Source organism: Electrona antarctica (assembly GCF_951216825.1).
Source record: "Electrona antarctica genome assembly, chromosome: 19".
Taxonomy (NCBI): domain Eukaryota; kingdom Metazoa; phylum Chordata; class Actinopteri; order Myctophiformes; family Myctophidae; genus Electrona; species Electrona antarctica.
Window position 1 is genome coordinate 10,100,684 of NC_136800.1, and position 13,398 is coordinate 10,114,081.

The 13,398-nt window shown below is 41.2% G+C and overlaps 2 protein-coding genes across 2 annotated transcripts; both read right to left on the reverse strand.

Annotated features, from left to right (window-relative positions):
- Positions 1-4,873: 4,873 nt before the first annotated feature.
- LOC306912531 (aquaporin-1-like) lies at positions 4,874-8,470 on the reverse strand. Its single transcript, XM_079488822.1, has 4 exons — positions 7,995-8,470; positions 6,159-6,317; positions 5,921-6,001; positions 4,874-5,167 (listed from the first exon to the last, which is right to left on the reverse strand). The coding sequence occupies exons 1-4, from the start codon at positions 8,355-8,357 to the stop codon at positions 4,898-4,900; spliced, it is 873 nt and encodes a 290-aa protein (XP_079344948.1). The 5' UTR covers positions 8,358-8,470; the 3' UTR covers positions 4,874-4,897.
- Positions 8,471-10,528: 2,058 nt separating this feature from the next.
- On the reverse strand, positions 10,529-13,268 carry LOC306943502 (aquaporin-1-like). Its single transcript, XM_079529884.1, has 4 exons — positions 12,791-13,268; positions 11,631-11,789; positions 11,393-11,473; positions 10,529-10,822 (listed from the first exon to the last, which is right to left on the reverse strand). Exons 1-4 carry the CDS (start codon positions 13,151-13,153, stop codon positions 10,553-10,555), a joined length of 873 nt encoding a protein of 290 aa, XP_079386010.1. The 5' UTR covers positions 13,154-13,268; the 3' UTR covers positions 10,529-10,552.
- Between the last annotated feature and the right edge of the window lie 130 nt (positions 13,269-13,398).

Genomic DNA, 13,398 nt, shown 5'->3' on the forward strand with positions numbered 1-13,398 from the left:
GTTCCACGTGGGAGACCCAGGTTCCAATCCCGGGCGTTACACATGGCCTCTGCCTCTGCCAATGGTGTCTGAATCAATAACTGTAAAATGTTTTGGATAAAGGCACTACTATATGTAGACAATTTACCCAAGGATGTGGATTAATCCTCGTGAACACCAGTGGGCCACTTAAGCACCTTTAGACATTTTATCGTATTTATATCATGTAAGATATAACTATGAAATATTACGCTTCATATACTATTTTCCACCAGAGTTTTAGGGTTCCTAATAACATATCAATACCTTTTTGTTCCAGCCACACACCCAGAAACGGAAGACAGAACATATATGTTTGCAGTGGATCCATTCAATGTATCGAAATTATTTAGTAATAAGATCTTGTTATTACATTTCATTGATTCAATATTTCTAATACTCAGAGACACCTTAGGCTTTAACCACTTTCAAAATGAGAGCAAGGTGTCCTGTTAAGTCAGAGAGCCACATAGGAGGGGCCTTGTGCATGTGCGGAATAGGCCGAGGGCTTGTAAAATACATTCACTTATTTAGGGAGCATTCAAATAGTGTGTGGATACCTTTTCTTTTCACTAGTTCATTATTAATGTATTTATTTGTATCCAGCACCTGTTGAAATTCATTTTGGACGTGCATGCATTTCCTTGCACTGCATAGGCTGAGGGGCCCACATATTTCAGCGCTACCCTATATAAAAAAAATTCCCTCCATGAGTCACATCATTTAATCTGTCCCTGGATTTACCATTCAACACCTGACATCAGCTTAATCATGGTGCTGTTTGCACAGCATTTCATAGAATGGAAGCCATACATGGAACATGTAACATGAAACATACATGAAATTGTATACTTCTTCCCGGTAGCCATCCATATAATCATGTCCAAAAATGCTCCTTGCATTTCTTCCCGGATTTAAGGTTGACATGAATCTCCATGAGAAATGAGCAGTGGAATCATAGTAATTGCTCTGTTTTACTCCCTTCCATTCCAAGGAGAGATCTATGATACTCTCAATGTGTTCAGTTATCTCTGCTTCCAGGTAACAGGTGGCCGTCGGTTAAAGGCCTAGAATACTGGTTCTCAAAGTGGGGTCCGGGGACCTTGAGGGGGTTCCAGGGGACACCAGCAAATATTCTCTTTTATGGGGGTCAAATACATGGGGGGATCCTTGATATGAAAACGTATGGCATTCAGGGGTTTTGGGACTTTAGTGGTGTGTGTGTGTGTGTGTGTGTGTGTGTGTGTGTGTGTGTGTGTGTGTGTGTGTGTGTGTGTGTGTGTGTGTGTGTGTGTGTGCGTGTGCGTGTGCGTGTGCGTGTGCGTGTGCGCGTGCGCGTGTGCGTGCACCCTCATGCAATATTGCACATTAATAATTTGATACGTTCAATTATTTAAAAAATGTCATTAAGGACATTTGAGGTGGCAGCAGCAGCATTAATGATTAACTCTCTGGAACTTTCTTCCATAAAGGTTATCACCAGCAGCAGTTTCGTCATATTTCATCAGCTTCGTGCTGATGAATGCACCACCACTTGCATGGAGAGGTCATTTATTTTGTGGTGGCACCCTCGTGGACCGAATTGTTTCCTCGCGTATTGTCACAGAACTTTGATGTAATTTAATTATGTCATTTAATGAGTTCATTCCATGCCCTCGCATTGAATGAATGCACAATCCCTAGAGGCTCCGCGGTTACAAGAAATATCTATGAGGATGTAAGGGTTCTGAGTCGCTTGTCTGCAGTGTCAGCTGTGTTCGAGGCCGTCGTTAACTGAACGTCAGGGTGTTATGATGTTATATACTAAACTTGTGAAAATGGGGCCTGGAAGGTTGGAAAGAGCTCAAACATAATTGTCTGTGTTTTTTGTGCGCACACTGCAGTAAAGAAAGAGGGAAGCCATGATTGCTTTATTATACAGGTTTGAGTGGCACCTTGTTTCACTTACACAGAGTACTTTCTCTGCTTGCAATGACAACCTGCTCTAAATTAACCTCCCGTTCCATTTTCTTTTAAACACTACACAATTCACAAAGGAGTATGGCTCCTTCACTTGACACAACGTTTATTGAGCCGTTGCCAAAATCTGACGAAAAACAGAGAGGGAGTGAGCATGGTAAGTTACTCTGTGGCTGCAGATAAGGCCTCGACACCACTCAGCACAGAGCATGTAGAGATGAGGTGGATAGGGTTAGTGGGGTTATAGTTAACGCATAAACAAGTTAGTCTTAAAACTCCCTCTTATCTGGGGGAACACCACAGTTCCTGTTGGGATTGATGGCAGACTGTATACTTTAACACGCATGTTTTTTAGTTTAGTTTTTTTTTTTTTTAATAAAATAAAATAAAGTAAAAAAGAAAATGTAAAACATTACATTTAGGGCAATCTGGGAAAGATTGCCCTAAATGGGCAATGTTGTAAATGTGTGATGCGACAATACATGGGAGTTGATAAACATTTCTGTAACTTGCATCCATTGATCATCTTGATATGTTGACAAGAATGTTGCCAGAATAAAAGCATACTGTACACCATAATCTCCTTGCAGGACATTACATTATTTATTTGAGTTGAAAACATGTGAGGTTAATGATCATATCACAGCCAGTATAGAACCACATCAATGCTTAAATGAGATACATCCAGCTACAGATGTCCTGCAGCAGAGTGCTGCATGTTCAGCCCATCATCAATTCACAAACAGCAATGTGAAACCAGTGACGATATTGCAAGTGGGCTCATAAATAATTGGCAAAATAGAGATTTTGATAATATAACCTTAATATAAAAATATATTACAAAATGTCATGGTATTTTTTTCTTTAAAGTAAAGATACCGATATATAGGAACTTAAAGTATACTACATTCAAGCCGGAAAACAATTGATATTAATCGCTGAATTAAAATAAACCTGCTAAAATAGACATGCTCTGAAAAATCACGGCTTGCCCAGTGGTCAGATGGGTTGACCATGAACACGTTCTTCCACCCATTAGGTTTCCATCCAAGAATGATTTGCTTGTGGTATGTAAAGTCATTTGGTGGTTATTCAATGATTAGCGCAGGGTGTGGAGACTGTTAAGTACGCAGAACATGGGATGTCAAGAGCGGTCATGTGCAGTTGCGCACTACTGGAAAAGGAACATATACTTGTGATGCTGCCAAATGGGAAATGAAATCTCCCTCATGTCCACTTGTCTAATCATACTTGTCCTGCAGGATAACGAATAGTGTTTTAACGTGCAGTTGATTCACATCCTTTAGTTGTCCCTCTATAGGCCAGACATTCTGGAGTGCAGCCAAATCCCTTCAATTGAATAAATCTCATTCCAGATTTGCAAGATTCTAAATCCTGTGTTGACAATAGGGTGTTGAGAATGCAATCACAAAACAAATATTTTCAATAAAACCGAGGCTACATTTTCTGCCTTACTTTGTGCAGTGCAATGCTGTCCAGCCTCTGGACCATTATGGTCCACAATAGTCACTAGAAGAAGCTGAAGGGTGGCGTTCAACATAAATATAGCCTATATCTACAAGCTTAATCTTGCAAAACGCTGTAGCTCGGCTAATGACGGTATTGCTGGCAAATTAATCTGGCGCAAGTGCAGTCCGTTTTACTAATGGTTTAAGTGGTTAACTGCAAAATCAAGATAAACATTAGCTTACAGAAATATTGCAAATGAAATCACAATTTGAGGAAAAAGTCCTTGCATACCACAAGTTTTCAATTGTACATATCAAGTGTCACTGAGAAAATTACTGTTAAGTGCTTAATGCTTAAGCTTAATTTATGGTCTGCCAATGGGGGTGCATACTTAGTTTAGACTAGTTATTGGTTAGACACGGGTTAGGTTTAGGTGTGCTGCCCCGTGGGAGGTTAGGTTTAGGGTTTGAGATAGGTTGTAGTACTAATGACTGGTCTAACCAATGACTAGTCTAAACCAAAAACTGTCTAAACTAAGTACTGCACCCCTGCCAATGACCAGCATACAAGCTCAATGCACCTCAACAGTCATCAGCATTGGGCGATTGTGGGCCATTTTCAGTGCATGACACAAAGTATAAATCAGGCTTAAGACGGATGTCAAAATACTTTACGGTCAACTGCTTACCAGGTTATTAAAATGCCAAGCAAAATAAATGCTTTCTGGCCTGATTGCTTTTACAATGCTGTCAATGACAGTCCCAAGCATCTGAGCCAGGATGTGTAGAGCATCCAAGGCCACCGTTTTGGCAGCAGAAGTTTACAGCAGGGATCAGATGGGCTCCACTGACAAGACCCAAACAGCAGACCAGTGTGTCAATAAATGGCCAACACAAAGGTCAGGGAGATCTTCACTTCCTGGGCTTCGCTGTTTGAATTTCCAATAATAGCACATACTGTACCAATGATTATGAACATCATATCAGATTCTGCAGCCAACAGCTCAACAAAATGGCCAACCTTTTACATCCATCCCTTTACGGCCGTGTGTCGTTTCGAAAATATTGAACAAATGGAAAGTAGTAAAAAAAAAAAAAACGCTTTGATAAAAACCTCTGAACTCCATTGGACCTTCAAACGGTCTGCTAAAGCAACCAACTCCACCACATCGCTCCCTAGTGCAAGTAATTGACAATATATGAAGTCACAATACCAACTTTGATGAGGCAGTATTGCTTTGTTTTCAAAATAAAAGGTTCTTAATTTCCTGGGGGGGAAAAGAAAAAAGTATATTTTTCATTTCCTGAAAAACTAACATTTTGGCGTTAGGCGGTTCCTCAGCATTTATATCATTGTTTATAGTGTTATATTTGTGCAAAAGGGTAGTAGGTGGAATGAAAACGGGAAAGAATGTCTTGCAACAAGATGTTTATATAGGTTTTATTGTCTCTTAAAGTGAACCCTTCAGGGTGGCGCTCGCTTGATGCTGATGCTCGCCATGCTGATGCTTGCCATGATGATGGTGGTGATGATGATGCTGCATATGCTCGTCGTCATTAACATCCTCCAGAAGTGGCGCTCGGTCAACGTCGTCCGTCTCTGGGCCAAAGCAGCACAGGACTTTGGCCCTCTCGCTGAAGGCCTCTTTCCTAGGTATTAGCAGGTAATCGTAGAGGAGAGCTGCTGCCAGCCCTGCACTCATGGGCGCTACCCAGTATACCTGAAATGGAGAAACAAGGAGTCATGACACATACATCTCCATTGTGGCTTGAAAGAGCTGAGGGATAATATCAATATGTCTATTGATAGGTCTAATGTCATCAGTTGGAAAGACCCATGCCTGCTTAAAGGGGCATGAAACCCTAGGCTGATTTGCTGTTCGTTTTCCATTCAGGATGGGCGTTTTTGGCGTTTAACCCCTTCTGGGCGGGAACCCCTTTTGGGGTTCTTGTTGCCATGTACAGTATACCTGTATAGCAAAATAATATTTGTTTTTTTAAATTTCAGAATAAATATTTGATAATTTTCAGAAAACTTATGTCAGTATTTAGAAGGTGTTTTTAGAAACAGCCTTAGTCCTAAATGGGTTAAAAGAAGAAAAACTACAGCAGATTAAAACATTGTGAGCTACGCAGCTTGTGCAAGCATACAGTATAGCAACACCATTTTCAATGGCACAATCTTGTGAATTTGCTTACATGTAGTATAAGGCCAACCTTATATAGACTGCCATGTTTTAACCTGTTGTAGTTTTTAACCTGAATAGTCAACGATCTCAGATATATAAGCTGGCATGTTGAGGATGTGTTGTGAGCTTGTAGATCTGCTAGTTTGATTTCACCTATAATGACAGGCCTAAAACAGGAATGCCAGTGGTAAAATTTCTGAAGGTTTAAATTACTTTTTATGTAGACATTTCATAATCATGTTTTGGTGTATAGTGCAATGTGTCACTTTATACTGTGGTACATACCCAATGATCCTCAAAAGACTGCTGAATCAGTGCAGGCCCAAAGGATCGAGCTGGGTTGATCCCACACCCGGTGTAGCTGATCTGTAAACATCAGAGCACAGGAAGAGACCACTTACTTGCCTTTCTGGCACCGATTCATGACCGATTCATGATTCTATGCTAGCCAAGGTTGAAGGCCGTTCATACGTCATGCCAATCCATTGTATTGGACCACAAAGAAAAACTTTCATGTACTCACTCCTGCAAGGTGTCCCACTGCAACGGACAGTCCAATAGCCAGAGGTGCAAAACCGTTAACGTCACGCCGTTGATCAGTCACTGATATAACACATAGGACCAGCTGGAACGTCAGGAGGAATTCGACGCCAAAACCTTGACCTGGGCTGATTCCATGGAGCTACAATGGAGACAGGAAGAGAGTTAGAATTTCCTCCCTGTGCCTCATAACTCTTGGGAACCTAAAATTACATTTGCATAATTTGTAATGCACCATAGACAGCTCGGGATCTACCAAGACCTTGCCTGCTACTACAGCCCCTGTGCTTTGGAGGCATAAGGCATATTGTACAAGTAACATAAGTATATAAGCAGTTCAGACAACTCAAGCACTGAATATATAGAGCTTAATATCTAAGGATATTGGGCTTCAATGCTCAGTCTCAATTTGTTAATTCCCTGTAAGCAGGAAAATATAAAATGATCTGCAAAATAGGTAATTACAGCAGCAGAGCAGCAACAAAAAGTATGAGCAGAAAGGTTTAAATAGCCCGCCCCAATCAGAGTGAACATGTTGACTGATCACCTGATCAGGGGTTGGCACTGCTCCGAGTTGGGCAGCATTCCTTTTCGGGTTTATGATCCGGTCGGGAGCGGATGATATCGCTACGTCATGTTGTAGTCATTGTTTTGTAGTCATCAGACCGGAACTTCCGTTCCCTCAAACCGGAAGAATAATAATACCTTCCCAATAAAAGCGTGACTCGCACTACGCCGGCGTACGACACATCAAGGCTTTTATTGGGAAGATATTATTCTTCCGTTTTGAAGGAAAGGATGTTCTGGTTTAGAGGGTTCCGGCCTGATTACTACAAAATGTAACGATATCATCCGCTCCTGACCGAATCACACAGCAATTTAGTAACACAGACCAGGCTTTCCTCCAAGGTGGAAAGCCTGGTGACGAGAGGTTAGCTCTGAGATGGCTGCCTGAGTAAAGGCATTTTATCAGGTATTTGACCAATCTGGGAACTAAATCGTTACCAAGAAAGTTCTTCACCAATGTGTTTCTAAAGGGGTCTAATAACATACTAAAAGTTTGAAATTCAACTCCCGTGGGAAATTGAGTTATTAGCATAATATGTGACCATACCCTTAACATCCTATATAAAGGCAAAAAAGTCCAAATTTCATCATTCTTTAAGTAGCATGTGACATATGAAACTAGGGGGTTTTCATGATTCTGAATCCATTCCAAGCATTAGTTTTGCACAAAAAACACTCCTTGGGCTAAATTAGGCCATATCCACTTGACCAAATGAGCTGACCTCATCACGTTTGTGAGGCCGTTTTCCTCCCAAGGAGTGTTTTTTGTGCAAAACTAATGCTTGGAATGGATTCAGAATCATTAAAACCCCCTAGTTTCATATGTCACATGCTACTTAAAGAATGATGAAATTTTGACTTGTTTGCCTTATATGGGATGTTAAGGGTATGGTCACATATTATGCTAATAACTCAATTTCCCACGGGAGTTGAATTTCAAACTTTTAGTACATGTTATTAGACACCTTTAGAAACACATTGGTGAAGAAATTTCTTGGTAACGATTTAGTTCCCAGATTTTCATAGATTTCTCTTACTACTAGCCCTGTGGGCTGCATCATTTTGATACATTTACCCATTTAGCACTCTTTGGCATTTACATAAAAAGGGGGTTGTCAGCAGTCACCTGAGAATGCAGATTCTTAAATGAAATAAGACTTGAGAAGTACAGTATTGAGGAGAACAAGATCAGGCAATTCCCCAAATACCTTCCCATTTATACAACATCAGCTAACTGAATTCACATCCTTACCTTGTTAACACCAAGGGAATTTGAGTGTTCCTGCCTGATGCCATATACAATAGCACTGCCCACCACTGCTCCCAACATCTGAGCCAATATGTAGAAAAAAGCTCTGAGAAAGCTCATCTGGCAGGTGGCCAGATAACCCAAGGTGATGGCAGGATTCAGGTGGGCTCCACTGATGTGACCTATACACTGGGCCAGCGTAGCAATGGTCAGTCCGAATGTTAATGCTACCTTCACTTCATAGTCAGGATAAGTATCATATTTGTCCCCTATAGCAGCTGAAATGCCAATGAAGATAAACATGACCATGCATAGGAACTCAGCCAGAACAGACCTCCAAAACGACCATGTTTTGATTTCAGACATTCTGTGAACTGTACGCTTACTATGCTAACAGTCTAGTCTACTCTAGGCAGTATTCTGTTCTCTATACAACACTACCCTCCTGCCACACCATGAAGTGAATGCAATTAACAATTTGCTCCAGGTGTCTTTATTTAAAGGATCAAAGCCCAATCAACTGAGACGTTTGCCATCTTAAAGGGCAAGACCACTTTTTTGAGGTTCCTTTTTTCCAAGTTTTCAACATAAAATGTTATCACTGATACACAATGATTTTTTTTCATGGCCACTACAACCTAGCACTAATAAATAGAATATTTATTTTTTCATAAAATATAGTTTTCTTGGAAATCTACATATCTTGGAAAGTTGAAGAATCACCCATATATATTTGGTGATTTGGTGGGTTTGGTGATATCAGTGGGTCTCAACCACTGAAATACCACCGAAAATCCAGACTATGAATGAGCCTTTAACATGAAACCCTGTGAGATTATTGTTAAACATCTGCATTACTTAATTTACAAGAAGTCTACACAATTAGAGAATGTAGAAGAATTGTTATTTTGATCAACGTTTGCTTGTTATCTCTCCTATGGTTTTTTTACTGGTTAAATAAAGGTTAAATAAAAATAAATACAAATACAGCATGTTAAACATGCTGTACAACGTGTTATTCAACAACAGCAAAATATGCTAAAACAAGTTTTGGGTCTGAGGTCATTGGTGGTGGTCCGTGGCTTAAATGCAGAATAAATAATGGACCTTGACATGAAAAGGGTTGAAAACTGCCCTAGAAAGGCAGACTAGACACACACACTCCAGTGAATTGGTAGACACTCCCTGAGCACTGACTGATCAGTCCTTCAAGCACGCTCTTTAAAATCCTCCGGTAGCCACGCCCCTCTCCCCTACACACAAGTTACACGCACAGGCTGCAAACAAACAGATTGAGATAGTGGTAGTGGAAAAAAAGAGTGAAAAAACTACTTATAATATAACTTTACACCTCATGGAAGTTGAGTGGAGTAGTCTGGGTTGTTAGGAAGTGAAAACTGCATACCACTATGTTTTTTGTACATATCAAGTGTCACTGAGAAAATTACTGTTAAGTGCTTAATGCTTAAGCTTAATTTATGGTCTGCCAATGGGGGACGGTGCATACTTAGTTTAGACTAGTCATTGGTTAGACATCGGTTATGTTTAGGTGTGCTGCCCCGTGGGAGGTTAGGTTTAGGGTTTGAGATAGGTTGTAGTTGTAGGACTAATGACTGGTCTAACCAATGACTAGTCTAAACCAAAAACTGTCTAAACTAAGTACTGCACCCCTGCCAATGACCAGCATACAAGCTCAATGCACCTCAGCAGTCAGCATTGGGCGATTGTGGGCCATTTTCAGTGCATGACACAAAGTATAAATCAGGCTTAAGACGGATGTCAAAAGACTTTACGGTCAACTGCTTACCATGTTATTAAAATGCCAAGCAAAATAAATGCTTTCTGGCCCGATTGCTTTTACAATGCTGTCGATGACAGTCCCAAGCATCTGAGCCAGGATGTGTAGAGCATCCAAGGCCACCGTTTTGGCAGCAGAAGTTTACAGCAGGGATCAGATGGGCTCCACTGACAAGACCCAAACAGACCAGTGTGTCAATAAATGGCCAACACAAAGGTCAGGGAGATCTTCACTTCCTGGGCTTCGCTGTTTGAATTTCCAATAATAGCACATACTGTACCAATGCTTATGAACATAATCATATCAGATTCTGCAGCCAACAGCTCAACAAAATGGCCAACCTTTCACATCCATCCCTTTACGGCCGTGTGTCGTTTCGAAAATATTGAACAAATGGAAAGTAGTAAAAAAAAAATAACGCTTTGATAAAACCTCTGAACTCCATTGGACCTTCAAACGGTCTGCTAAAGCAACCAACTCCACCACATCGCTCCCTAGTGCAAGTAATTGACAATATATAAAGTCACAATACCAACTTTGATGAGGCAGTATTGCTTTGTTTTCAAAATAAAAGGTTCTTAATTTCCTGGGGGGGAAAAAAAAAAGTATATTTTTCATTTCCTGAAAAACTAACATTTTGGCGTTGTTCCTCAGCATTTACATCATTGTTTATAGTGTTATATTTGTGCAAAAGGGTAGTAGGTGGAATGAAAACGGGAAAGAATGTCTTGCAACAAGATGTTTATATAGGTTTTATTGTCTCTTAAAGTGAACCCTTCAGGGTGATGCTCGCTTGATGCTGATGCTCGCCATGATGATGCTTGCCATGATGATGGTGGTGATGATGATGCTGCATATGCTCGTCGTCATTAACATCCTCCAGAAGTGGCGCTCGGTCAACGTCGTCCGTCTCTGGGCCAAAGCAGCACAGGACTTTGGCCCTCTCGCTGAAGGCCTCTTTCCTAGGTATTAGCAGGTAATCGTAGAGGAGAGCTGCTGCCAGCCCTGCACTCATGGGCGCTACCCAGTATACCTGAAATGGAGAAACAAGGAGTCATGACACATACATCTCCATTGTGGCTTGAAAGAGCTGAGGGATAATATCAATATGTCTATTGATAGGTCTAATGTCATCAGTTGGAAAGACCCATGCCTGCTTAAAGGGGCATGAAACCCTAGGCTGATTTGCTGTTCGTTTTCCATTCAGGATGGGCGTTTTTGGCGTTTAAAAGAAGAAAAACTACAGCAGATTAAAACATTGTGAGCTACGCAGCTTGTGCAAGCATACAGTATAGCAACACCATTTTCAATCTCGTGAATTTGCTTACATGTAGTATAAGGCCAACCTTATATAGACTGCCATGTTTTAACCTGCTGTAGTTTTTAACCTGAATAGTCAACGATCTCAGATATATAAGCTGGCATGTTGAGGATGTGTTGTGAGCTTGTAGATCTGCTAGTTTGATTTCACCTATAATGACAGGCCTAAAACAGGAATGCCAGTGGTAAAATTTCTGAAGGTTTAAATTACTTTTTATGTAGACATTTCATAATCATGTTTTGGTGTATAGTGCAATGTGTCACTTTATACTGTGGTACATACCCAATGATCCTCAAAAGACTGCTGAATCAGTGCAGGCCCAAAGGATCGAGCTGGGTTGATCCCACACCCGGTGTAGCTGATCTGTAAACATCAGAGCACAGGAAGAGACCACTTACTTGCCTTTCTGGCACCGATTCATGACCGATTCATGATTCTATGCAATCCAAGGTTGAAGGCCGTTCATACGTCATGCCAATCCATTGTATTGGGCCACAAAGAAAAACTTTGATGTACTCACTCCTGCAAGGTGTCCCACTGCCACGGACAGTCCAATAGCCAGAGGTGCAAACCCGTTAACGTCACGCCGCTGATCAGTCACTGATATAACACACAGGACCAGCTGGAACGTCAGGAGGAATTCAACGCCAAAACCTTGACCTGGGCTGATTCCATGGAGCTACAATGGAGACAGGAAGAGAGTTAGAATTTCCTCCCTGTGCCTCATAACTCTTGGGAACCTAAAATTAAATTTGCATAAGACAGAGGGATCTACCAAGACCTTGCCTGCTGCTACAGCCCCTGTGCTTTGGAGGCATAAGGCATATTGTACAAGCAACATAAGTATATACCAGTTCAGACAACTCAAGCACTGAATATATAGAGCTTAAATATCTAAGGATATTTGGCTTCAATGCTCAGTCTCAATTTGTTAATTCCCTGTAAGCAGGAAAATATAAAATGATCTGCAAAATAGGTAATTACAGCAGCAACAAAAAGTATGAGCAGAAAGGTTTAAATAGCCCGCCCCAATCAGAGTGAACATGTTGACTGACCACCTAATCAGGAGTTGGCACTGCTCCGAGTTGGGCAGCATTCCTTTTCGGGTTTATGATCCGGTCGGGAGTGGATGATATCGTTACGTCATGTTGTAGTCATTGTTTTGTAGTCATCAGACCGGAACTTCCTTTCCCTCAAACCGGAAGAATAATAATACCTTCCCAATAAAAGCGTGACTCGCACTACGCCGGCGTACGCCACATCAAGGCTTTTATTGGGAAGATATTATTCTTCCGTTTTGAAGGAAAGGATGTTCTGGTTTAGAGGGTTCCGGCCTGATTACTACAAAATGTAACGATATCATCCGCTCCCGACCGAATCACACAGCAATTTAGTAACACAGACCAGGCTTTCCTCCAAGGTGGAAAGCCTGGTGATGAGAGGTTAGCTCTGAGATGGCTGCCTGAGCTAGCCCTGTGGGCTGCATCATTTTGATACATTTACCCATTTAGCACTCTTTGGCATTTACATAAAAAGGGGGTTGTCAGCAGTCACCTGAGAAGGCAGATTCTTAAATGAAATAAGACTTGAGAAGTACAGTATTGAGGAGAACAAGATCAGGCAATTCCCCAAACACCTTCCCATTTATACATCATCAGCTAACTGAATTCACATCCTTACCTTGTTAACACCAAGGGAATTTGTGTGTTCCTGCCTGATGCCATATACAATAGCACTGCCCACCACTGCTCCCAACATCTGAGCCAATATGTAGAAAAAAGCTCTGAGAAAGCTCATCTGGCAGGTGGCCAGATAACCCAAGGTGATGGCAGGATTCAGGTGGGCTCCACTGATGTGACCTATACACTGGGCCAGCGTAGCAATGGTCAGTCCGAATGTTAATGCTACCTTCACTTCATAGTCAGGATAAGTATTATATTTGTCCCCTATAGCAGCTGAAATGCCAATGAAGATGAACATGACCATGCATAGAAACTCGGCCAGAACAGACCTCCAAAACGACCATGTTTTGATTTCAGACATTCTGTGAACTGTACGCTTACTATGCTAACAGTCTAGTCTACTCTAGGCAGTATTCTGTTCTCTATACAACACTACCCTCCTGCCACACCATGAAGTGAATGAAATTAACAATTTGCTCCAGGTGTCTTTATTTAAAGGATCAAAGCCCAATCAACTGAGACGTTTTCCATCTTAAAGGGCAAGACCACTTTTTTTTAGGTTCCTTTTTTTAAGTTTTCAACATAAAATGTTATCACTGATACTTT

What these genes read in the sequence shown, in the direction of transcription:
- LOC306912531 (XM_079488822.1), bottom strand. Translation starts at nt 8,357, where the DNA reads ATGTCTGAAATCAAAACATGGTCGTTTTGGAGGTCTGTTCTGGCTGAG. An exon ending in CAGTGGGACACCTTGCAGGA is followed by an intron (nt 6,002 to 6,158) that starts GTGAGTACATGA and finishes TGATGTTTACAG; the next exon opens with ATCAGCTACACCGGGTGTGG. An exon ending in AGTCTTTTGAGGATCATTGG is followed by an intron (nt 5,168 to 5,920) that starts GTATGTACCACA and finishes TCTCCATTTCAG; the next exon opens with GTATACTGGGTAGCGCCCAT.
- LOC306943502 (XM_079529884.1), bottom strand. Translation starts at nt 13,153, where the DNA reads ATGTCTGAAATCAAAACATGGTCGTTTTGGAGGTCTGTTCTGGCCGAG. An exon ending in ATTCCCTTGGTGTTAACAAG is followed by an intron (nt 11,790 to 12,790) that starts GTAAGGATGTGA and finishes TCTCCATTGTAG; the next exon opens with CTCCATGGAATCAGCCCAGG. An exon ending in AGTCTTTTGAGGATCATTGG is followed by an intron (nt 10,823 to 11,392) that starts GTATGTACCACA and finishes TCTCCATTTCAG; the next exon opens with GTATACTGGGTAGCGCCCAT.